The 26,364-nt window shown below is 37.4% G+C and overlaps 1 protein-coding gene across 1 annotated transcript; it reads left to right on the top strand.

Annotated features, from left to right (window-relative positions):
• LOC109819773 (LIMR family protein Os06g0128200) lies at positions 13,783-25,985 on the top strand. Its single transcript, XM_020385649.1, has 14 exons — positions 13,783-14,132; positions 14,239-14,324; positions 18,121-18,239; positions 18,579-18,689; positions 19,553-19,651; positions 19,748-19,870; positions 21,364-21,426; positions 21,507-21,571; positions 22,990-23,099; positions 23,196-23,310; positions 23,417-23,482; positions 24,604-24,714; positions 25,351-25,417; positions 25,516-25,985. The coding sequence occupies exons 1-14, from the start codon at positions 13,783-13,785 to the stop codon at positions 25,561-25,563; spliced, it is 1,533 nt and encodes a 510-aa protein (XP_020241238.1). The 3' UTR covers positions 25,564-25,985.

Here is a 26,364-nt window from a genome sequence, read left to right as displayed (position 1 = left end):
CTGTCGAGTCGACTCATCTCAGTCATGAGTCGACTCATGACTGGTTATTGAGATTTCTCCAGTTTCTGTCGAGTCGACTCATCTCAGTCATGAGTCGACTCATCGAGGGTTTCCTGGTTCGTTTGGGATTCTGTTCACACGAATTCCTGTTGGTTTTGGGTCTGGTTATTTACCAAATTGCCATCCACGTTTGTACACCTATATAAGGGATTGTTTTAGGGTTTCTAAACAATCAGAGAGTTAAATCAAGAGAGATTAACTTGTAATTGAGATTTGGAGAGCTTGTTCTTCAATTCTAGAGTGAGATTGTGAGAGATTGTAAATTACATACTCATAATCTAGAGGAGGTATTTTCCTTCGCCCAAAATCTGAGTTATTCTTGTATTCTTATTATTTCTCCTCAACCCACCTTTGATAATTCCGCGATCAAAGGTGCTCGCACGGCAACTCGTATAAAGTTGGTATCAGAGCTATCAGATCCTAACATCAGTCGACTGACTGTATCGGTCGACACATCACTCGACTGATACACTGATTTCTAGTTTTTCAGGTTTCGGGTCTGATTTGATTTGGTTCGGGTTTGGGTCGGGTTTAACTGTTTGTATATATCCCCTCTCACCCGAAATCACCCCCTCTCACCTTCAGACCAGAGAAAACCCTAGCCCCCTCTCCTTATCTAAAACCCTAGGTTGTTCTTGGTGATTTGGAGGAGAACTTGGAGGATTTTCGGCGAAATCTCCACATTTCAGCAAAGGGGATCCACACTCTCTCAGATCCAGGAGTTGTTCATCACCATGAGGCGAGTAACATCTCGCCCAACTCTGTCCCTTTTGTTTTACACGAATTTATTGAGTTTAACGAGTTTTTATTGAGCCAAAAACGTATTTTTAGTATAAAGAATGAATCTTTATGGTATATGAGGTGAGGTATTGAGCATCTCAGTTTATAAAAAGACCAACAATGTTTTATTAATTGGATCTAGATCTGAAAAACGTTTGACAAGAGTTATTTCATGATTTATTGATTTCAAAACGTATTAAACATGTTTTTATGTGCTTAAGGTTTTTGATAAATGTTTATATGTGATCTTTCATTCCAATTTAGTGCAAATATGTTGATATCAGTATTTTTCATGCTTGGGATTGATGGGGACGAGTTTAGATCGAAGTTTGGGTAAATAAAAACCTGTACAGAGTTTCTGCAGTCTATCGGTCGACTGATCAGTCGACCGACGGGCAAATTTCCAGTCGTCGGTCGGCTGATCAGTCGACTAACGGGCTGATTTTGTTTTCTCAGCTTCTCAGTCGACTGGTCAGTCGACTGGTGAGCTGAGGTTGTGCTGTCTGAGCCTTATCAGTCGACATAGGAGTCGACTGACGTCATCAGTCGACATATCAGTCGACTGATGAGCTGTTTTACATATTGTTGATCTGTTTGAGTTGCTTTTCGGGGTCGCCTCGATGACCTGACCCTAGTTTACCATGTTAATGCTGTTTGAGTTGCTTTTCGGGGTCGCCTCGATGACCTGACCCTAGTTTACCATGTTAATGATTTATCTGAACATGTGGGATGACTTTTGAAACAAGTTTAGACATGTACACCGAGATGCGGATGATTTTAGATTATGTATATCTGCCCACATATGCTTCTCACAGTTACACAGTCCTCGTGTTGGACTATAATCCATTTCAGTCCTCGTGTTGGACTATGATTTATAGAAGTCCTCGTGTTGGACTAGATTCATCTTAGTCCTCGTGTTGGACATGCATTGCTATTTAATCCTCGTGCTGGATATGCATTAACATCCGGTCCATGCGTTGGACAACGGTCACATCCGGTCCATGCGTTGGACAACGGTCACATCCAGTCCATGCGTTGAACAACGGTCACATCCGGTCCATGCGTTGGACAACGGTTACTTTCAGTCCATGAGTTGGACGTTTACTTCATGCAGTCTATGGGTTGGACGTTTAATTTATATAGTCTATGTTTTGGACATTTAATCGTTTTCTGACATGTCACTCATGTGAGTTTGACATGACACTTGTTAGCCCTTATGTTTTGATAATGTTTTACAACCACCATTATCGGTACTAATGGCTTATTGAGTACAAATGTAGTAAATTCATTTATCAAGCTTGTTAGTGCCATAAATGGAGGATTGGATGGAACATACGCTACAACGATGATATCCAAAGGAGGAGGAGGCATAATGATGAAGCAATGTTATTTCAAGAACAACAAATTCATATAGAAGCTTCATCAAAATTAAAGCTATATCAAGACTCAAGAACTTTATTCTATGTGAGGATATTAGCTAGTTTTTATTTTCTCTCTAGTGCTAGAACGTAGGCAAAGAGTTATTGATTTCACTTGAAGCTATTGGTAATCACACACACGTTTTCATACTTATGTTTTTAAGCGTTTTTCACAAAATACTATTTTTCACAAGTATGAGGACCTATCTGCAAAATTCTTTTTCCAAACAGTTTGTTTTTAATATTAAAAATATTTTACAAAGTTTCATAATTTTCAGAGGTCAAATAAATATTTTGCAAATATTTTAGTTAAGACAAAAATTAGTTTCTGCAATGTATCAGAATGCGGTCGACCGGACCGGTCGACCGCACACATGATCATTCGTTACTGGACTCCAGAGAGTTTGTCGGTCGACCGGCCCGGTTGACCGAAATCTCGATTTTTTTTATCGGTCGACCGCGTCGGTCGACCGATGAAGTCTCTGTTTGTTTTCTGGGTTTTCAAAGTTGTTCGTGGTCGACCGTATTTTCGGTCGGTCGACCGAAGTATTTTTTCGGTCAACCTAAAATCCCTTCGGTCAACCGAAATTTTCTTCGGTCAGCCGCGACTTTTTTTTTCAAACGGTCGATTACCTCGTTTGCTGTGCTTTCACTTAACCGTGTTTGGCACAGTCTGTGGTAATGGTCTGAAAAGGAGATTATTTTCTTAATTGGGAAGATTGGGTTGTGTTTTTAAAATGATTAATCTCTTCTATTTAAACCCTTTCCCCTTCATCTTCCCAGTTGCCCTGACGTTTTGCAAAAACCAGAGAGAGACGCTATCTTCCTGAGAAAAAATTTCAAACCTGTTCTCTGTGTTTTTCTCTGTGGTTTTGTGTGTGTTCACTTCCCAGCTTCAGTAATCCTTCTCTTTGCCATAGGGGCTGTGTAAAGAGAGAGTCTTGCATATTTTTTTCTCCTGTGTGAGTGAGATCTTGTGTAGATCAACTGTGAGGGAGTGTGATCTGTTGAGATCAAACTGTGTAGTGAGAGATCGTGTGGGATCGCTGTGTAGACGAAGTTCCGGCTTCCAAACCGGGTGTGTAGTGGATTTCTCCTCAAGAGTGGGGAGCGGGGACGTAGGTCAGCGGGCCGAACCTCGTTAACACATCGCGCGTCAAGGATAACGAACTCCTAACCCTATCTCTCTTACTTTTATCGCATTTTTGTTTTGTGGTTTGCTTGTGCTGATTTTTAATTTAATTTTGCTTATTGGAAAGCTAGGATGAGAATTTACCTTCGTTGCATAGACCTTGACATTCTAGAGCTCATAGAAGAGAAATATGAAGAAAAGTCCAAAGTCGGGAACATGACCGATGGAGAAAGGCACCTAGCTAATCTCAACGCTAAGGCTATGAACGCCTTAATTTGTGGTCTTTCCCCTAATGAATATAATAGAGTTTCCACGTGTGCAACCGCATACGAAATTTGGGTAAAATTATGTATCACACATGAAGGAACCCCCCAAGTTAATGAATCTAAGATTAGTGGGCTTATGCATGATTATGAGCTATTTAAAATGCTTCCTAATGAATCCATTGATGCTATGTTTTCCCGTTTTACTAATATCATTAATGAATTACATGGTCTTGACAAGCAATTGTCCATTCAAGAGATGAACTACAAGATACTTCGCTCCTTGACTCCGGCATGGGAGCCCAAAGCTACGGCCATTGAGGAAGCTCATGACCTCACTACCTTAGCTCTTGATAGCCTCATCGGAAAGCTCAAAGTGCATGAGAAGAAGCTCAAGGGGAAGGAGAAGGAGGAAGTGCCATCACGCGAAGTTGAGGAGCCGTCACCAAAGTTGAAGACAATAGCTCTCAAAGGAGCTAGTGACAACTCGTCTTCGTCGTCAGATAGTGAAGTCGATTTTTCTAGAGAAGTTGCTCATCTCTCTAGAAGAATCTCTAGACTTATAAAAATGAATAAGAAATTTAACCCCCGATCTAACAACAAGTTTTCCTCTCGTGTAGGTAAATGTTTTGAGTGCAATAAACCGGGTCACATCGCTAAGGATTGCCCCAAGCTTAAGGAAAAGTACATGAAGTACAATAAGAAGAAGGCTACGTATGCCGGATGGGAAGAATCCGAACCAAGTGACTCAGATAGTGATGAAGAAGGAGCCAAACTTGCTCTTCATGACCCAAATGTTTGTTTCATGGCAAATGAACATGAGGTAATATCCGAGGCCGAAAGTGAATCTTTCTACATGCAATGTGACATAGCTATGGCTTTAGAAGAGTTGAATTTTGAATTTAAGAGAATGTCTAAAGAATACTCTTCTTTCAAAAAGTTGCATGCTTCTTGTGATATCAAGCTAGAGCAATTAACAACTTCTCTTGCTCTAAAAGATGAATTGCTAGGAGATCTTGATTTCGAGAATAAGCAATTAAGATCAAAAATTGAAAGATTAGAAATTGAGAGTAGTAGAACTAGACCCACTCATGTTTATGCTAACTACAATCACCATGATAGAAATAGGTTTCATGGTTCTAACATTCGTACATACAAAAGAAATTTTGTATGCACTTATTGTATGAGACATGGACACATTTCTACTCATTATAGAATTAAAGACAACCAAGATTTTTATGGATTGATATGGGTACACAAAGGTACCAAAACTACTAACCACCAAGGACCCAAGACTTGGGTACCTAAAGCTACTACATCTTCATCTTCATCTTTTGTAGGAAACATCACGGCAACGACGTAAGGAGATGTGGTACCTTAATAGTGGTTGCTCACATCATATGACGGGCAACAAAGAGTTATTTGCAACCCTATCAAGGATTGAAGGAGGCAATGTCTCCTTCGGTGGTGGTGAGAAAGGTAAAATCATTGGTATCGGTTCTATTGGTAAGAAACCCTCACCCATTATTGAAGATGTCTATTTAGTAAGTGGTTTGAATCATAATCTTCTTAGCATTAGCCAATTAAGTGATAAAGGTTTTGATATTTCTTTTAAACCGGATAAATGCATCATTAGTATGGATGGAAAAATTGTTTATTGCTAATCGCAAATCTAATGTATACATTTTTGAGATGAATGAACTAGTGAATCAAGATGTGAAGTGTCTTGCGGCAATTGATGAAAACCCTTGGATTTGGCACAAGAGACTTGGACATGCAAATATGGAGTTAATATCAAAATTGTCTAAGAAAAATCTTGTAAAAGGGCTACCTAGCTTGCACTTCATCAAAGATACAATTTGTGAGGATTGTGCCAAACGTAAACAAACAAAGTCTTCTTTCAAATCCATCCATGAGGTATCGACTTCTAAACCTTTGCAAATACTTCATCTTGATTTATTTGGTCCTATGCGTGTTACCTCTCTTGGAGACAAACACTATGTTTTTGTGATTATTGATGATTTTTATCGTTTTACATGGACAATATTTCTTGTAAAGAAAAATGATTGTTTTGAAGAATTTGCTAATCATGTCAAAAGAATTGAAAATAAAAAAGATTTGAAAGTTGTTAAAATAAGAAGTGATCATGGTGGTGAATTTTAAAATGAATTTTTCTATGATTTTTTTGCTCATCATGGTATAACTCATATGTTTTCCGCTCCTAGAACACCACAACAAAATGGTGTTGTTGAACGGAAAAATCGCACCATACAAGAGATGGCACGCACTATGCTTAATTCATTTGATTTGCCAAAATATTTTTGGGCCGAAGTCGTCAATACGGCTTGCCATGTTTTAAATCGTGTTTTGATTAGACCAAAGCTTAAGAAAACCCCTTATGAACTTTATTATGGAAAAACTCCTTTCATTGGTTATTTTCGTATCTTTGGTTGTAAATGTTTCATTTTAAATACAAAAGATCACCATGATAAGTTTGATTCCAAAATTGATGTTGGTATTTTCTTGGGTTATGCACCTCGAAGTAAGGCTTATAGGGTCTTCAATAAACGAAGCCTCGTTGTTGAAGAGTCTATAAACGTTACTTTTGATGAGACTAATGTTGGCTCTCAAGTTGTGTTGCCTAGGAAAGATGATGATGATGATATTGAGGGAGGATTGGACTTGTTGCAAATCAATGACACTCCCTCTATAGAAGCTCAAAAGGATGTAGATTGCACAAATGCTCAAGATCAAGTTGAACAACCTAAAGCTTGGAAATTCACATCAAACCACCCAAAGGAACAAATCATTGGGAGCCCTTCAAAAGGAGTTATAACTCGCTCAAAAGCCTTGAGTGAATGTGGTAATGTTGCATTTCTATCTCAACTAGAACCTAAAAAGGTTAATGATGCTTTAAATGATGAGTTTTGGGTTTTGGCTATGCATGAAGAATTAAACAATTTTCAAAGAAATGAAGTTTGGAAGTTAGTTCCTAGACCTAACAATGCTAGTGTTATTGGTACAAAATGGGTTTTTAGAAACAAACTTGATGAACATGGCATTGTAACTAGAAATAAAGCACGTTTGGTTGCCCAAGGATACAATCAAGAGGAGGGCATAGACTATGATGAAACCTTTGCACCGGTTGCAAGGTTGGAATCTATTAGGATGTTTTTGGCATTTGCTAGCTTTAAAAATTTCAAACTATTTCAAATGGATGTTAAAAGTGCCTTCTTAAATGGTTTTATAGAAGAGGAAGTGTATGTTGAGCAACCCCCCGGTTTTATAGATCATGCTTTTCCTAATCATGTTTACCGGGTACAAAAAGCTTTATATGGGTTGAAACAAGCTCCTAGAGCTTGGTATGCTCGCCTCTCTAGTTTTCTTATTGAAAATGGTTTTTCAAAAGGATCAATTGATAACACTCTTTTTGTGAGAAAAAGGAAAAATGATTTCATTTTAGTTCAAATATATGTGGATGACATTATTTTCGGTGCTACTAATGAATCCTTGTGCAAGGAATTTTCTAAAGTAATGCAGGATCACTTTGAGATGAGTATGATGGGAGAGCTTATATTCTTTCTCGGGCTCCAAGTCAAGCAAACTAAGGATGGAATCTTCATTTCACAAAGCAAGTATGTGAAGGAATTGGTGAAGAAATTCAATTTGGAGAATTCTAAGCATGCGCCTACTCCCATGAGTACTAGTGTTAAGCTTGATGCAGATGAGAGTGGTGAAGATGTGGACCAAAAACTATACCGAGGTATGATAGGTAGTCTTCTTTATCTCACCGCTAGTAGACCCGATATCATGTTTAGTGTGTGTGCATGTGCACGTTTTCAAGCATCTCCAAAAGCATCTTATTTAATTACGGTTAAAAGGATCATTAAGTATGTTAATGGAACTTTTAACCTTGGTTTATTTTATCCAAGAAGCACCTCTTTTGATTTATATGGTTTTTGTGATGCCGACTTTGCCGGATGTAAGGTAGATCGCAAGAGTACTAGTGGAACATGCCAATTCTTAGGAAATTCACTTGTTTCTTGGGCTTCCAAGAAACAAAATTGTGTTGTATTGTCCACTACGGAAGCGAAATACATTACCACCGGCTTATGTTGTGCTCAAGTTTTATGGATGAAACAAAGCTTAGTTGACTATGATTTAAACTTTTAAAATATTAAATTCTTTTGTGATAACACAAATGCTATAAATATTTCCAAAAATTTGGTTTTGCATTCTAGAACTAAGCATATTGATGTGCGCCATTATTTCTTACGCGATCATGTAGAGCGACAAGATGTATCCCTAGTATTTGTTGACACAAAATCTCAACTAGCGGATATATTTACTAAGCCTCTTGGAGAGGATGATTTTTGTCACATAAGAAATGGTTTGGGCTTATGCACTATGTAAAAGTTCAACATTGCTTGCTTGTTTAGTTGCATTTTGCATCTCTCTTTACCCCATTTTTTATGGTGACAAAGGGGGAGAGAAATCTCCTCATTTGTTTTATATACTTAGGGGGAGCTCATAGATAGGGGGAGCACTTATCTATAAGCTATTTTTATTTTTATTTTTTTGCTCTTATATAATGGTTGGTTGTCATCATCAAAAAGGGGGAGATTGTTAGCCCTTATGTTTTGATGATGTTTTACAACCACCATTATCGGTACTAATGGCTTATTGAGTGCAAATGTAGTAAATTCATTTATCAAGCTTGTTAGTGACATAAATGGAGGATTGGATGGAACATACGCTACAACGATGATATCCAAAGGAGAAGGAGGCATAATGATGAAGCAATGTTATTTCAAGAACAACAAATTCATATAGAAGCTTCATCAAAATTAAAGCTATATCAAGACTCAAGAACTTTATTCTATGTGAGGATATTAGCTAGTTTTTATTTTCTCTCTAGTGCTAGAATGTAGGCAAAGAGTTATTGATTTCACTTGAAGCTATTGGGAATCACACACACGTTTTCATACTTATGTTTTTAAGCGTTTTTCACAAAATACTATTTTTCACAAGTATGAGGACCTATCTGCAAAATTCTTTTTCCAAACAGTTTGTTTTTAGTATTAAAAACATTTTACAAAGTTTCATAATTTTCAGAGGTCAAATAAATATTTTCCAAATATTTTAGTTGAGTCAAAATCTGCTTTTCTGAAATGTATCAGAATGCGGTCGACCGCACCGGTCGACCACACTTAAGGTCATTCGTCACTAGACCGACCCGGTCGACCGAAATCTCGATTTTTTTATCGGTCGACCGCGTCGGTCGACCGATGAAGTCTCTGTTTGTTTTCTGGGTTTTCAAAGTTGTTCGCGGTCGACCGGATTTTCGGTCGATCGACCGAAGAATTTTTTCGGTCGACCAAAAATCCCTTCGGTCAACCGAAATTTTCTTCGGTCAGCCGCGACTTTTTTTTTCAAACGGTCGATTGCCAAAATCCCTTCGGTCAACCGAAATTTTCTTCGGTCAGCCGCGACTTTTTTTTTCAAACGGTCGATTGCCTCGTTTGCTGTGCTTTCACTTAACCGTGTTTGGCACAGTCTGTGGTAATGGTCTGAAAAGGAGATTATTTTCTTAATTTGGAAGATTGGGTTGTGTTTTTAAAATGATTAATCTCTTCTATTTAAACCCTTTCCCCTTCATCTTCCCAATTGCCCTAACGTTTTGCAAAAACCAGAGAGAGACGTTGTCTTCCTGAGAAAAATTTTCAAACCTGTTCTCTGTGTTTTTCTTCTTTGCTATAGGGGCTTGTGTAAAGAGAGTGTCTTGCATTTATCTTCTGCTGCTGTGAGTGAGATCTTGTGTAGATCGACTGTGAGGGAGTGTGATCTGTGAGATCAACTGTGTAGTGAGAGAGAGATCTTGTGGGATCATTGTGTAGACGAAGTTCCGGCTTCCAAACCGGGTGTGTAGTGGATTTCTCCTCGAGAGTGGGGAGCGGGGACGTAGGTCAGCGGGCCGAACCTCGTTAACACATCACGCGTCAAGGATAACGATTCCTAACCCTATCTCACTTACTTTGATTGCATCAGTTTATTGTGGTTTGTTTGTCTTAATTTTTATTGCATAATTAGAGCCTCTTGACCCTAATCACCCCCCCTCTAGGGTCCAACAACACTATGTTTGGAAGTAGAGATGTGTTTCATTTTCTTTTTAATTTATTATTGTCCTATGTACTAGAGCCTCGGGTTTGGTGTTTAGGGATTTACAATTTGAGATACAAGGTATATACATGAGGGTTTCCTTTTTTGGATTATTTCGCTCGACGTACCTATGCTCGTGTTGTAAATTTCTAAATACTAAGATCCTCTTTAGTAAGATCAATGATTTTAGATCTATTATGTATTAACTGTATTTTCTTATACAACGAGCCATGTTTCCTTGGGGTTGGTTGTGATGTTGCTCGCTAGCGCTTTGACGCTCGTTGTCCCTCCCCCTTTCAGGTAACGAGCCAGGAGCCCGGAGAGTCGCAGGTTGATGGCGATGCATTTTTAGCTTCAGCTGTCTACTTAGTTATATTTTCTTTTGGAGTTCCACAATAGACTTTTGTTTAGACATTTGAGAGTCTTATTCTAGAAGTTGTAAAGGTCGTGTGCCTTATTTCCTCTTGTCAGATATTTGTATTTTGAGACTTGTTGAATATTCCAGTTTATCTATTCAGACATTGACTATGTATTCCTGTATGTTGGATGATGAGGTATTAATGTGATCACTATCATTTCATCAGTTATTTCTTGTATTATCTTTTACCTGTTTTTGTACATACACCTGTTGTTGACTCTACTAGATAGATGTTAATTGTAATGGTGAAACATGTTATTGCACGGTGTGGTGCATGGCAGGTTTGATTTTCTTGGTTTCACCTTGGACTGCAGCCTTGAGTGAACCCAGGGGCGTCACACCATATCCACAACATCACAAGCAATAGAATCACTATAAGTCTTGCCTAGTGACAGTGGTACGCGGCATACTTCGGTCACTTTCACGGAGGGACCCTTCTTGATCCAGCCAATAGTATAAGGCACGGGTTTTGCTTCAGTTGGCAGTTTCAAGTGGTCCACCAAGGTCTTTGATACTATATTTTCACAACTTCCATGATCAATGATGAGGGTGCACACTTTGTTGTTGACCGAACACCTAGAAAATAATATTTGGTGTCGTTGTGATGAATCCGGTGTCTTCTAAGCACATAGAAGTCGTTGAACAACACACGACATGTTGTTGCCCTCAATCTTGGCAACTCATTCCTCGTACTCTTCTTCAGATGCAGTGTGTCCATCCTCCGCCTCTTCATAATCCGCTAGATTAACCTTCCGCCGCTGTAGGCACTCATTGGACTTGTGTCCTGGTTGGAGACATCGGAAGCATTTTCTTGCATTCGGCTTGGCATACTGATTTGATTGAGTCGTTTAGGGTGGTGGTTGAGTTGTCGACCGCTCGGATGATCGTGGAGGAACAGGTCGTTCAATCATTCTTTGCCCTGCCAACTCACCTCTTGCCTTCTCGACCGAACTTCCATGTTCGGTTCGTCTGAAAGGTAACGCCTTGGAGGCTAATCTTTCTACCTTGAGAGCCATGTTATGGGCTTTGCCCATGGAGTACACATTTCGGATGGCTACCTTCTCTTGAATTGAGTACTTCAAATCGCTGATATATGTTGACCTTCTTGTTTTGATGATGTTTAACAAATAATTTACTACTAATATTGTTTGTCTAGTGTTTGTGTTTTTCTATTTATTATAGACAAATAATATATTGGAAGATGGATGGAATTGCGCATTCACGATCATATCCAGTGGAGGTTGGTGGAATTGTGGAGTGAAACCTACGCAATTCAAAGTTAAAGATTCAAGTTCAAGCTTCATCCTCAAGTGTACCAAGATAGAGCTTCGTTGAAGATCACAAGCTTGGGTAAATTGAGTTTTAGGTTTTATATTATGTGTGTTAGTACTTTATGTTAGACCCTAGAGGGGGGGTGATTAGGGTCTTATGCTAATCTAATCCGATTTAAATGCCAATTAAAATTAATTAATACGTTATCCTAGCAAGTATGAAATACAACAATATTTGTAAGCTAGGATAAGCAATGTAAACAATAAGATATATCCTATATGATGAAATATATATGCGGATATATAAACTAACACAAGGGTAAACAATATGAACTAGATAGTGGATCATATAAATGATGAGCTAATGACAATGGCAACAAGAATTATAAACACAAGTATAAATAAACGCCAAAGCACACTCAAACACAAGATATGATCACGGAGTTCGGACCTTCCGTCCTACGTCTCCGCTCCCCACTCCCGGGGAGAAATCCACTATCAACCGGGTTTTCTACGTTCACCCGAATAACGTTTACACCTCACAGTGTCGGTTTTCAACGCTCACCGAACAACGTTCACTCCTCACACTCGGTTTTCTAGTTCACCGAAAACTTCACAACACACTCGGTTTCTAGCTCACCGAAAACTTAAATAGCAAACTAGCAATAATTAATATATGATAAATCAATAATGAAATTGCTAGGGAAAAGAGTTAGAAAACTTCTCTATAAGCACAAAGAGAGGATGAGAAGATTTTGAGGATGAAATCCTCAACTGGTGATGCAAACTCCTCTTTGTAACAGCAAACCCCAAAAACAAACTAAACAAACTCAAACCCTTGTTTAAAACTTTTTTAAACTTGTTTTTAAAACTCTCTTAAATCAGTTTGAAAAGACATCAACAATGGGGTATATATACCCTCTCAAACTTCAGCCAAAAACCTGAGCAAAAGACAAAAACAGCCCCAAGGCAACGGTCAAAAAACTAGCCGTTGGAAGCTGAAGGAACACTCGTCGGTCGACCGGAAAATTCGTCGGTCGACCGAAAATTTTCATCGGTCGACCGGACCGACCGGTGCGGTCGACCGAAAACAGATATGACAGGTCTGAAAATTTGTTTATCTGATTTTAAAACACTGTTTAAAAATATCAAATAAATTCAGAAAAATATAAAACTTTGGGGAATGATTGTAGACATGATAATACACATGCTACAAAAACTGGTTTTCTAAAAAGACTTCCCAAATGAGAAATATCATTATATTATAAAATAGTCCAAAACATGAAAATGTAAACATATGAATCTTGACATTTTAGCTTAACCATGTTTTGAAATATTACAAAATGATTTTGTAGTAGCTTAACCATGTTTTGAAATATTACAAAATGATTTTGTAGACTTAATAAAAGATGTATATGATTATTTTTAAGTCTATAAACCAAGAAAACAATATTTTCACAAATACAATAGAAAGTAAAACGTATAAGTATGTATATGAAAATATATTTGTTTCATATCTATGAAATTAAACCAAAACAACTTATCCACATAGAAAACAAGCATGTATACATAATTTTTGGAATTTATTTGTAAAAACTTTATTTGTGGATAAAACTAAAAATCAAGATGTATATGTATATAACTATATATATATATACTAAGAAACTAAAAAATGTGTGTGTGAATATAATATTGAGCTTAGAGTATATAACACACATAATATAAACTCTAAACTAGATTACCCAAGCTTGATCTTGATCTTCATTGTAGCTCAACTTGGTACACATACGGATGAAGCTTGAACTTGATCTTTAACTTGAATGTACGTTGCTTCACTCCACGATTCCTCCAACCACTAGTAGAAAATCACGTATTCTAGACGGAATATTCTAGACGGAATTTTTTCCGTCTAGAATGTATTAAACTAGACGGAATTTTTCCGTCTAGAATATTCCGTCTAGAATAAAACATTTTAGACGGAAAATTCCGTCTAGAATAATATCCTAGACGGTTTCTTTATTTTTTATTTTTTTTAAAAATAACCAGATATTCTAGACGAAAATTTCCGTCTAGAATAGTATTCTAGACGGAAATTTCCGTCTAGAATACATAGACCAAATTTTAAAAAATAATTACCAAATAAACCCGCGAATGCCCTCCTTTCCCCCTAAAACGAATAATTCATCCCCAAAATCTCCCGATCAAATCGCCCCCGCCCAAAAAAGCCCCCCAAATCCATCAGATCTGAGCTTGGACCCATCGAATAAATCCCTCGGCGAAAATGGGGGATTTCAACCTAGCCCAGGTGATCGTGGCCGCGGTCGTCTGCGTCCTCGTCCTCCTCTTCAACATCTACCTCCTCGTCAACTACCAGCACCCCGACGACGTCAACCAAGCCTACTTCCCGAAGCTCGTCGTCGTCGCCGGACTCTCCGTCGCCGCCATCTCCATCCTCATGCTCCCCGCCGACGTCGCCAACCGCCAAGCTTGCCGTCACGCGATCTACAATGGCGCTTGCCATCTCACCCTCCCGATGAAGACGCTGTGGCTTGTTGTGTATATTGTTGATGCTGTCCTTGTTTTCTTCTTTATACCGTTTGCGATGTTTTACTACGAAGGGGATCAGGACAAGTACGTTTGATGATGACGCTAGGGCTAGGGCTAGGGTTTCTGTTTTTTTTTTTTTCGATTGATTGGAGTTGAAGTTGAAGTTGATGTGTTGGTGATTGTAATGTAGGAGCGTGGGGAAGAGGCTGAGGAGTGCGCTGCTCTGGGTTCTCGCTTCGGCTGTTGTCTGTGCTCTCGCGCTTGGAATTCTATACGGTTAGTGACATTTCTCTCTTTTTTCTTTGATTCTGCATTGCCTATGATCCCTGCCCTTGCTGGGATCAACTGGTTTTTAGTGCTGTTAATAACGTAACCATGGCGTTTTTGGGGGGTTAACGGGTTATTGACCAATACCTATCCTGTTGGCTCCTAGTAAGCATTGGTAGAGTTGGATGGCTTGGAGCTTCATAGACTGATTGATGGAAGATATTAACAACTAGAATTGCTTATATTATAAGAACCCTTTATGCTGGCAGCGGCAAAAAAAGATTATTTTTTACGGCTCTGTAGAAAATGCTATGGCTGGAGATTTAATTGTGACTGTGACGATGGGTCTGAGATGCCATGATCATTGTTACTTTTTATAAAGGGTAAATTACATTATAGTATTTTACCCCCTATGATTTATAAGATTATTATTAAGCAATTAATCCCTAATGCAAGACAAATTAAAATTTTTTATATGTTGCAAATAGGCCCCCAGTACTATCGCCAAATTGAAGTAACTACCATTCTAGTTCCATTTTGTAGATAGACTCCCTGAAAAGGGGCAAAATCACTCAAAGGGTCCATTCACAATAGTAGAATTACATGTCAATAATTCAGTTGGGAGTCTACCCGCAATTACAATCACAAGCACACAAATAAAAGACCAAACTCAAACTCCTTATAAAGAGCTATTTGCTGCCCTCAATTACCGAGAAAAGACAAAAAAAAGAGGAGAGAGAGAGAGAGCCAAAAGTCCAAACCAAACAGCCAAAGTAAAAGAAAGAGAAAGAAATCTCTTCAACCCATTCCTAAACTCTTCAACTTCAAAACATACAGCTCATTTAGCTAGTTTTATTTTAACTTTCAAGACAAGATGGGGCTTTGCGCCTGCTTACAAGGTTCAATTACAACCAATTCAAATTGACATACATTTGATCACAAGTACCATAAAAATTTGCCCTGAAACACAACAGTTAACATAAACTGAATCCCGCTTGATAAACTTTCCAATTTGGAAAACTTTTCCTCCTTTTCTCTTGAATATTACTCAAATTTTCTCAGTTCTCTCTCTATCCCTCAAATTCTCTTCAAATTCTTTCGATATCAGTTCCCTACTCTTTAAATGCATCTCCTTCTCACGTAATTTCTGCTCTTAAGATTTTTCAATTTCTCCTCGTCTTCCTTCTCACGTAGCAACTTGTTAATCGCAAATTGGACGAACTTGGGGAGGGTAAATTCAAGATACTTGCAGTTAGAACTAGCTTGATAGGTGAAGTACCTAAAAAACCTACGACTATAGTTTTCTTTGACCAAACTGATTCAAAAGGAGCCATTGACTGGCAGAAGCACATTCTTTGCTTTCTCATCAACGGCCTCTAATCTTGGTACAAAGCTTGACTTCTAGAGCTTGACTTCTAGAGCTTGACTTCTAGAGCTTGCCTTCATGGTTGACTGCAATGAAATTGGGGAGAAACAATGAAAGATATGAGTTTTACGTCAAATTGGGGAAGAAGATAAGGTTCATATAACATGATGGTAGTAGTTGTAAATTTGATGAACTTTAACGGCAAAGGAGAGCTCCAGAGTACCATGTGGCATCCAAAAGGGAATATTTTTTGTATATTCTAACGGTCATAAAAAAATCAAGACGTGTGATACATTTGAGAACTTTAGGGTATTTATTTGTAAGGCTTAAAAGTGAGGGTATTTTAGTGCAATATGTGTGAACTTTGGGGTATTTCAGTGTAATTTACCTTTTTATAAAAGTCAGTACTTGATTGCATTTTCCACTATAGTCTTTGGTGTTTAAATGAAAACAAATAGACATCTCAAATATGTAATATAATTCTATGAATAAGTGTATGGTGAGGATAAGATATGTTTCTAAAAATTATATGACAATGTTTTGAATTAAAGCATGCGCATTGGATGCACACATCAAGGAGTGTCCAAGGTGTAAGTGACTGGGTCAGAGTATTGGATACGGGTCTACGGCTACTACCTCATAATGGAAGTACTCGGGCTAGGTAGATCATATCATTATCATGTACTGTTACTCTATAAGATAAAGCCATGTGCAATAGTTAAGTGCTTATATGTATGATCATTGTATATTGCAAAATTATGGATAAATTTAAAAAATATACATAGTATAACAAAGGAGAACAACTAAAAGCCCGCAAACAGAAAATACAAGTATATAAATAACTCAAATTCTAGCTTAGTGGTGGTATAACACTATTAATTAAGCTAGTAGTTGATACCATGTGATTTAACCATATTAAACACAAATGTAATTAATTTAATGAACAATAACTTCCTAGTATATAAGCCTTCTTGGAAAAATTGAAACATGCAAACCAAATTTTAACTTAAAATAATTAATTTAAGGAACGATAACTTCCTAAATTAAGTACATAACCCTTCTTCCTCATGGAAACAATGGAACAAGCAAATCTAACATCAAGCAATCATCTTAAGTGGATTTATCTCTGTTATCATCTCAAGAATAACATCTTCATTTTCTTCTTTATTCTCCTCAAACTCCTTTCGACTACTTTCTCTTTCTTTCATTCCAGTTCATTAATGTGTAGGGGCCATAACTGCGTCAAGCTTATCAATATGCAAGATATGTGAGAGTATAATTTAGATGTCCTATAAAGTAAAAAAAAACATTCATCTGCATCTTTGTCTAAATTAATGGTTGAAAAAGAGAGGGGGTGGGGGGATACAACTTGGTAATGTTTTAGTCATTGTAACATCGATAGGAATGATGTCGTGTATGTTAGTGGCAGTGCTGATGATATCATGTATGCTAGTGCTGATGGCAAAAAAGTTTCTGATGATTATGTGGTGCACTTATAGATTTTAATTGATTGTTGTTTTCATAATAAAGATACTTCTTTATATATTGTCTCAGAATAAAAGTTGACGGATGTTTTAAAGAATAAGGTAATTTAGTGCCCCCCATCTCCATCCCAACAAAGAAAAAGAAATAAAAATAAAAATAAAAGAAAATGAAAAAAAGAAAAGACCACAACACCACATACAAAAAAAAAAGAAAAAAGGAAAAAGAAAAATGAAAAAGAAACCTAGAAATACATGCAACACCCTAGAAACAGGATAAACGTAGTATACCCTGAGTCGAGGCAGGTCAGGAATGTTAGCACCTAAGATTAGGTTCAAGCTATATATATTTTTGCAAGTATTTTGAAACTTTGAAGGGGAGCCCAGACATGATAGTACGAGTTATAGCCGAGTGACTTGGTGGCTACTTGGAGGATACGGGTTCGTGGAAACAACCTCTTATAAAAATAATACAAGGAAAGGCTACATATAGTAAACCCAAGGTGGTCTGACCTCGCCCTGGAACATTGCGTAGCAGAAGCTTTGTGCACGGGCTTCCAATTTTTTACAGCTTTTGAAACTTTCTAGTACCTTCAACGGGGTCAATGAGGGGTTTGTCCTTTACTGACCTTTTTTTTCCAAGTCTTTCATGGATCTGCTGACATTTATTTGAAGTTTGTTGCAGTTCGTTCTTCCTTTCCTGAGGGCATGTGGGATCTGGAAAATCCTTGTCCTTCATCATAACGCTAGTTGCTTTTCAAATAAACTTTTAGGGGAATAAAAGTGGTTTTCGTCCAATTTTCATCTTTGTTCCTTCTTTATTTACATCGGCAACATAAATTGCGGATGTGTAGAAATGATGAATTTTAATTTTTGCAACACTGCACAAATTATTATAATTTATTAATTTTCTGTAATGCACTGCTACTTCTTATTCCTACTTCATAATCTTAACCAGGGCTTGTAGGTAAAGTTGATTTCACAGTTAGGCACCTTTCATCATCGGCAGAGGGCTTCCCAAGTTCCTGGTCTGAGTTCTCAAGCAGCCAACCTTGTATTGGTTCATCTGCTCGCCAGGTTTGATTTTGCTTACTTTAATCTGATGGAGTTATATTCTTTCTCCAGGATTGGCATATCAAAATCACGTTAGTATTAAAGATCATTCTGAACCATATGATCAATCTGTTAAATTAGGTCACATTTTGCTTGCTCTAATTTGAAGGGGTTAGATTTCTTTGTTGGTTTGTTAGCCATCCTGGATCTCATTAGTGTAGAGGTCTTCTGGGCCTAATGGGTTTTTTTGCTTGTAATGTTGTATATCTTTTATAAGATTGATGAATTAACGGGTGCATGCTGTTTTTGTCAAAGTGGCAGTTCGTCATTATTCTTTTGGTTGATTGTTTGCTGCGATTGCAGTGTGATGCATACACCGCAAGTGCTTCTTCAGAAACCACTTGGACAATGCGTGCCACCTTCCCAGAATATGTTGTGGCTCTTGCAACTATTGTTGGATCAGTGCTGTTCACAGTATGTTTGTCTACTCTGAGCATGTTAGATTTTTGAAGCTGGAACTTTTCCTTGATGTGAAGGATAGCAATCTTGATAACCTTATGTTATGTACTTGTTTAGTTGCATTTAATCTGAGACACTGTTTGTGTGTGTGTGTGTGTGTGTGTGTGTGTTTGTGCGTGTGTTTGGTGGTATTATCAAAATTAAATTTGTACAATTGTATGGAACACTAAAATGACATGTAATCCATTAAAAACTTGGTCACAACATGGCAATGCAGCACTAAAAATCATGTAAATAACAATTATAGAGTACTTATGTACATAAATACATAAATGTATGTGTATCTGTAGCACGTCTCTATAATGAAATGTCATACATACGATTACATTTATGCAAAAAATTTAGTTTATCATATACAAGGAATTGGCATTGGATCTTCAATGTTCTATATTGTAGCTGAATGTATCTAACTTTTAATTGTCAGAACATATTTAAAGGATTCTAGTTTTATATAGGTCATGGTTTGATATCACTTTTTTCATTATAGTGTTGATGTATACATAAAAGTGAATAAATATCTCAAATATATATGTGAAACAAGAACTATACAAGAAACATAAAATGTGTCTCAAAGGTGGCCTGCAAGTGTTTTAAACACACACTAGCACATTATAATTGATGAGACATTCGCGAAGTGTTTGACACATACTTGAGGAGAATCAAAGAAGTGTCTTTTACCATGTGACACAAGTATGAATTCATAAAGGAAGTGCTTGTGTAATGCTTTAAATGGATTATATGCATGCTAGTATAAAAGCTCACACCTATTTGCAAATCTCTTAATGTGATCAGTTGTGTTCTTGATGTTCTTTCCTTAGATATTTGGAGGTGTTGGTATTGCTTGCTTTCCGTTGGGACTCATATTTTCATTCATACGCCGCCCCAAGTCAGTTATCACTCGTTCCCAGTATATAAAGGTCTGTCATATCCTTCATAGCTTTATGGCTTTTGTATAAAAACACCTGTTAGTTTTAGTCAAGACTATCTTAGCTGTTTTCTTTGAGTTCTTGCAGGAGGCAACTGAACTTGGGAAGAAAGCTAGAGAACTGAAGAAGGCTACTGAGGCCCTTCATCAGGAGGAAAGAAGTGGTTCCAAAGGGAGAAAATGGCGCAAAAATGTGAAGGCTATTGAGAAGGTATGCCCTTTTTACTTTCCAAAGATTGTCTATTCTTGACATCTTGTGTAGTTGTGGCCATTAATATCTTTTCATGCTTTTTATGCTGCTTCAGCAGCATTTTGAATTTTGCCTCAATATGTTTTGCTCCGGTGACTTAATTGTCAGCCGATAGTCCTATTACAGGTATATCAAAGTTAACTTTCTCTTTGATATGTAATCCTACATATATTATACAGGTGTCCTAATTTGGAAGCTGTAGAAGCCTCAGGAAATGCTAAAGTTATTTATATTAAGTGTTCCATACTTTATCTTCCAGTTGGTGCATTTGTTTCTACATTTGTCATTGCCAAACTCTAGAGCAGCTCTGAAATGAGTGTCTTTCTCTTAGTATTCTCCATCTGCGTCTGGGCAAGTACCATTGGGCCCATAGCTCTTTAATCCTTAGTTGACTGTCCAAACCTGATTGATAATTGATTTATAACCTTGATGCATTGATTTGCGTGATCAGTACTGAAATGAGGAGTTATCATCCTAATAACAAGATTTTTGACATGGCCAATTTCAATTTAAACAACAAGCTATATGTTTTCAGAACTTGCTACAAGTGCTTTAAGTCGTGAGGACTTACTGTGCTTCATGTATGTTATTACCTGTATTTGCTTACTACTTTTTGTTTCTTGTTGTTTTAGTTCCAAAAATAGCTTTGGCTGTGATTTTGCATCCTGATTTTCTGAGATTTACAAAAAATAAGAACTGAATGTTTTTTCTTTTTTATGTAATAGTTGAAATAAAATAATTAACTACTTGGTTGGTGTCATGAAAATTCAAAGTTCTTTTCTGAGAGAGTAGAAGAGGATCTTACATTCTTACATTCTAGTCTCAGAACACTGAGAGCTATTTTTTCCCTCTATTTTACAACATTGAATTCAAATTTGTTTAGAGGTAATATATACATGAGTAGAGTAGCGGCCATCCATTTACATCATACTGCAAGCAAGTCTGACAAATATCTCCGCGTTAATCATATAACGGTTTTCTGATGGCAACTAATCGTGCACCATCATCTCCTTCTGTTATGAAATGATTTTGTTTCTTCCCTAAATTTGGTTTCACAATGTCTGCTGGAGGTGAGTATCAGAAGTATGGCTGCTATACATGTTGAGGTGTATTCATGTCCAGCAAAGGGGCCTCTTGTCATGCTATTTTTCATGGGAAGAAGAAGCCTTGTCGTTTTTCACTAGGAGCTTTCTTGTCATTTTTCCTGATCAAGTGCATGCGTGCGCACACACAGACGTGGACTCAGACTGACACAAGAATGGATCTTAATTCTTAAACATCCACTGCCATTCTAAGAACAACTGCACATTTTATGCTTGGTTTTTTTGAGGAAAAGGCAGTCTATGTATTTAATTCTTGGTGAAGTTCTGTTATGAACCAGTCCATTTCCATGTATCTGACCGACCTTTTCTGAGAGTCTTCTGAGGAATACTATTTTCTATTGCATTTCATAGGAGTTGCTCCTTCTTGAAGATGATATGAAGGCTTTGGAAGAGATGTACCCTCAAGGAGAAAAGGTGATGATAACAATATTCTTATTGGATAGATATGCTCGAGTTTCCCATCTATTGATACCTTCCTTTTCATTCTTGTATAGGCAGAGGCTGCTTGGGCTCTCACTGTCCTTAGCTATTTGGGAAAACTGCTGTTGGGGATTTTTGGGTAAGTACATGTTCACGAGTGAAGTTATTAATGGATCCTTCATATTTTATCTCTACAAATCTGAGTCTGTTTTCCACTTTGGCTCATTTTTATGTAATTGATTAAATTAAGTCTTTTACACTATGGTTCATGATGTTGTACAGAAAACATTTGATGAATCCTTGTTTTGAAAAGTAAAACTGTCACCTATTTTGTTTGGGGAACCCAATAACATGGAAGGTTGAAGCACAAGTTACCTTGAAGTTGTTAGATTGATATGTTGACACGGGCAACAGGGTTAGAGAAGAAACACAAGTGAGAGAACAGCTATTCCACAGCATATTCAGTAACATTGGCTTAAGAAATGTATTCTCCTTAATAAGTAGTTCCAGCATACATTCCCATTTTGTTAGCTTAATATTGGCAGTGTACTAAAAGGTAGCTGCCTGCACCTAAGCACTCGGGTGGTATCTTGGACTTGTCATGTTTGTGCTCCGTGTAATGACTGGGCTTCCTAATCTGCAGTTCTTATCTGCAGTTTTAGGCACTTGCAGTCCCTTAAGCATAAAAAATTCATTATCTGTGAGAGCAGGGGAAGAGTAGATGAGGTCGCGAAGAAACAACAGGAGAAGAAAATTGAGTAACAAAGAGAGTTAGTGAATTATTCTCGTGAAAATGGACTCAATACAGTCGATTATGGTAGTAGAAATTAAAATGATTTGGTATTATGGATGAACAGATCGCTCATGCACAAGTTTACTCAAATAAACTTCTATCCGCTGAATTTTAGCACATTTGTGAGTTTGCACACTCTTTCTAGGACGACTATGGTTACATCTCATACTACTACAATTAGCTAAGTGGATATTGGGCATGTAAAATGACAAAGATACATGTGCATTGTAAAAAAATGGTCTAGTGTCTCCAGCACATCTTGATAGGACTCAGAAATCAGAAGGAGCATTCATGGTGAAGTTTCTCCTGAAAGATTCTGTCAGATCAGTATAGCTTACTGCTTTACCAACCATAGGAAGCTTTTAATCTTAGTTGGTGCTCTACTCTTCCGAATCAGAGAGTTTGTTTTGTTTGGCATGCTTGTGGTTAAACCATCAGTAATACATGGATAAAACAACCAAAATTGATCAGCCTTATTCCCAGTACTGCTTGTCCTTGAAAGGTGGCAGTGAACTTTCATCCTCCCATCAGAAAAAAGAGAAGGCTGGCCTTAACCCCCTGTTATTTCTTGGCTTGCAGCTTTTGCTGCCTTTATTTGGGTTTCCATTTTCTTGATAAGTGTCCATTTAGAAAGAAACATATGGACATATTAATACTTTCCTCAGCCTTTAGCTTTTCTGCAATATTATTTGTTACACCTTAGTATATATTCTATGTCTATTCTCTTGAGGATGATTGAGTTCTGACCTCTTTTTTTTTTCAAGGTTAATTGTTTCAGTGGCATGGGTTGTGCATATTATTATATATTCGTTGATCAGTCCTCCTCTTTCCCCTTTCTTGAATGAAGTGTTCATCAAATTGGATGATGTCTGGGGTATGTTAAAATCAGTAATGCCTATTTATTAGTTTGTTTCTTCGATGTCTTCTTAAACTATCATTTATTTGACACTATTTTTGTTGATTGAACCAGGACTGTTAGGTACTGCAGCGTTTGCATTTTTCTGTTTCTACCTTCTAATTGCAGTGATTGCTGGAGCTATGATGCTTGGTCTAAATCTAGTTTTTATAACCATTCACCCGATGAAGTAATCACTTATCCAACACGTTTACCTGATGGACGTCTTTCATATCCCTTCATTTTTGCCTTTAAAAAAAAACCTTTGTAACGTATATTGATTGACCGGATTTCAGGTGGGGAGCAACTTTGATGAATTCCTTCCTGTTTAATGTGGGACTCATCCTTCTATGCTCCATCAGGTCCGTATGCTAAAGATTTATTCCTTCTGAAATGGACATAATCAATTAAGACCTTGTTATGTCAGTCATAGTTCTGTCAGAGATCCTGCATGTTATAACTAGAGGTTGATGTTTTTGTGCATTACCTTATCAAACAAAGAGGCAAGCTTTTGACAACCTGAACTAGCTTCCATATTTTAGTGTTTTATCTGTTGTTAAGATTTCTCAAATTCAATATATGATAATCCTTTGGTTGCTTGAGAGAGGGTGTGATCGTATCTGGATGATTTGAATTCCTGGTTGTCCAAGTATCAAAAACTGCTTGATAATTCAAGTAGCAAGGAACTCCTTCCTACTTTAACATAACACCCCTTTCTGAAGAAGAGGCAAGTGTGTGATGACATGAATTCACTTCCTTATTTTAGTGTTTTATATATTGGTCATGATTTCTCAAACTCAATATATGATAATCCTTTGGTTGCTTGAGATAGGGAGTAAGATCTGGATAGTTTGAATTTCTGGTTTTTCCAAATATCAAAACTGCTTCATAGTCCAAGCAGCATGGCACTCCCTACTTTCATGTTGCGTTTGTATTCTTTATTTTTGTTATTAAGTTGAATTCAGACAAAGTATGAGCACTTAACAGTAGAGGCGATTTTGTTATCATTTCTTCTTTTATTAATATCCATGCAATCATAGATAAATGTCTCACCTTCAGTTTCTACCTGCCAATTCTGATCAAGTTGACTGATGCATTAGGTGGGTGTTACAAGTTCCTAGACACCCTCATTAGCTCAAAGAACAAAGGGAAGAAACTAAGTTTCTCATTCTTATTTCGTAATGTAAAGGATTCTATTTTCAGATCATTGTAATATGTAAATTAGTGCATGCAATAAACTGTATCTCTACTGGATTCATATCAAGCTTAGCTGAATGACAAAACTAGCCTCTGGAGATGACATCATAAAACTCGATGGCAATATAATTCTTTGCATCTTCATTTTGAACTGCTCTTTAGTTTTGAGGAGTAAAGTCAAAATCAGTTACAATAATCAAACTTTCTCGCATTTGTGCATTATTCTTACAAGGATACTTGTTGACCAAATATTATTGGTGATGAAAGTAAATAACTTCTTTTGCAGTGTGATTCAATTCTGTGCCACAGCTTTTGCGTCCTATGCACAAGCAACTGCTGCGCAGGAGATATTTGGCCACACGCTACAGTCTCTTCGCGGAATTAAGTATTTGTACAAGTAAGTCATGATTTCTAAACTATTTCGCATTGTTTTAAATATTCCCGACATGGCCCGATATATCCCCCGATATATCCTTTTACAGGGCTTACCGCAACCGATATGGTCTTTAAATATCCTTTACCGCTTTTTGGCTATTTTGAGTGATAAATCCCCGATATGGCCGATATATTAGCCGATATGTGGACCAATATATCTTTTTATATAGCTTGTTGCAAAATAATATACCGTGTTTGGAATTTTTGGGCGAGATATCAAGATTTTTCTATTATATCAAATGACATTTTGCCCTAAAAAAGGCAGATCGAATGTTGCAACGTTGCTTTGCACTTTTGTTTGTTTTAGAAGTTGATTAGTGATCCTAAACATATATTATTCATATTTTGTATGCTTAAATTTCATTACATATGTTGAGATTACATTTTAATGCATTATACTATGTATGCAAACATTCATTATGGCATTCCGATATTTACCGCATATCCCCGATATTTCCCCGATATCCGCAATCCGATATGAATTTTGGCCATCCGATATTTCCCCGATATCCGATATTTAAAACCTTACTATTTCGTCCTTCTCATGTATGGTCTTTATCACCCCATTTATATTTTCGAACTTATTTGTGTTGGACAGGTATAATGTCTTCCAATATGGCTTTGTTGGTTTTGCCATACTGACCCTCTTCTACTATGCGGCATTTGTAAGTCTCTTGAAAAAAGATGTTGCATGGCCTGTTATTACTGCTGATACTAATATGTGATGTTCTACTTTCTTTCCTTTTCTCTTTTCTGCACTCAGGGATGGAGAAAGAGAAAACCAAGTGCTCGGTTCCAGCTTACTAGTTAACCATATATCATGCACGAAGTCTGAATCAAATCCCTTGAAGTTTTTATGCTGTTTGCATGTTTTGAACTGGTACCACATTGCTACCTCTTGTGCCTTCCAGCTCTTTTATTGCCTGCAACTGAGAGCCTGCACGAATCACTTGTCAACTGGAGATTAATAGAGTAGGGCTTCCTGACATTTTCGGATGGTCTTTGTTGGATACATCCTTTGTGTAATTTATACGATTTGCCTTCCCCGGTCTTTATTCTTCTTACTGCCAAATGTATTATCTATCCCTTGGTTCACCCCCATTCTGTAATCTAAATTCCGAGAGAAGCGGAGATTTATAGATTATGTGCGTGCATTTTTTATACATCGTGGGTGAAAGTTTTGTAAATTTTTTTCATTTGCGTAAGAAGATAGCAGCATGGTTTGTTCGTGTATCTGATTGATCGGGTTTCTTGTGGTCTAAATGACTAAATGGTAGTCTTGAAGTCTTCTCATGGAAATCTCTCCATGGCCTTTCTTTTTTGCTTTTTAAATTACAAAAGTAGGTCGCGCATGTCAAAAACTTGCGCCTGGAGTGTTACCTAACAGAATCTCATGAGAGCTCTCCCAGCATGTCGTTTACCAAGGAAAATGGCTTCCATAGTATTCTATCCAGCTTTGTTACGAGGTTTGTCCGATTACCTCCTATATGGATTGGTGAAATTTTAGTCGACTGTACGTAATTTAGCATGGCGGGGCGTGTTCTTGAACGACGCGCGCGTGTTTAGTTCTCACGCATCTTTTGACCGTCTTGAGTAAAAACTTTAGAATCTC

Source organism: Asparagus officinalis, chromosome 8 (assembly GCF_001876935.1).
Source record: "Asparagus officinalis chromosome 8, Aspof.V1, whole genome shotgun sequence".
NCBI classification, from domain to species: Eukaryota; Viridiplantae; Streptophyta; class Magnoliopsida; order Asparagales; family Asparagaceae; genus Asparagus; species Asparagus officinalis.
Note: the sequence above shows the minus strand (reverse complement) of the source record. Positions and strands in the feature narration are given on the sequence as shown.

What these genes read in the sequence shown, in the direction of transcription:
- LOC109819773 (XM_020385649.1), top strand. Translation starts at nt 13,783, where the DNA reads ATGGGGGATTTCAACCTAGCCCAGGTGATCGTGGCCGCGGTCGTCTGC. An exon ending in CAAATTGGATGATGTCTGGG is followed by an intron (nt 23,100 to 23,195) that starts GTATGTTAAAAT and finishes TGATTGAACCAG; the next exon opens with GACTGTTAGGTACTGCAGCG. An exon ending in ATCCTTCTATGCTCCATCAG is followed by an intron (nt 23,483 to 24,603) that starts GTCCGTATGCTA and finishes CTTCTTTTGCAG; the next exon opens with TGTGATTCAATTCTGTGCCA.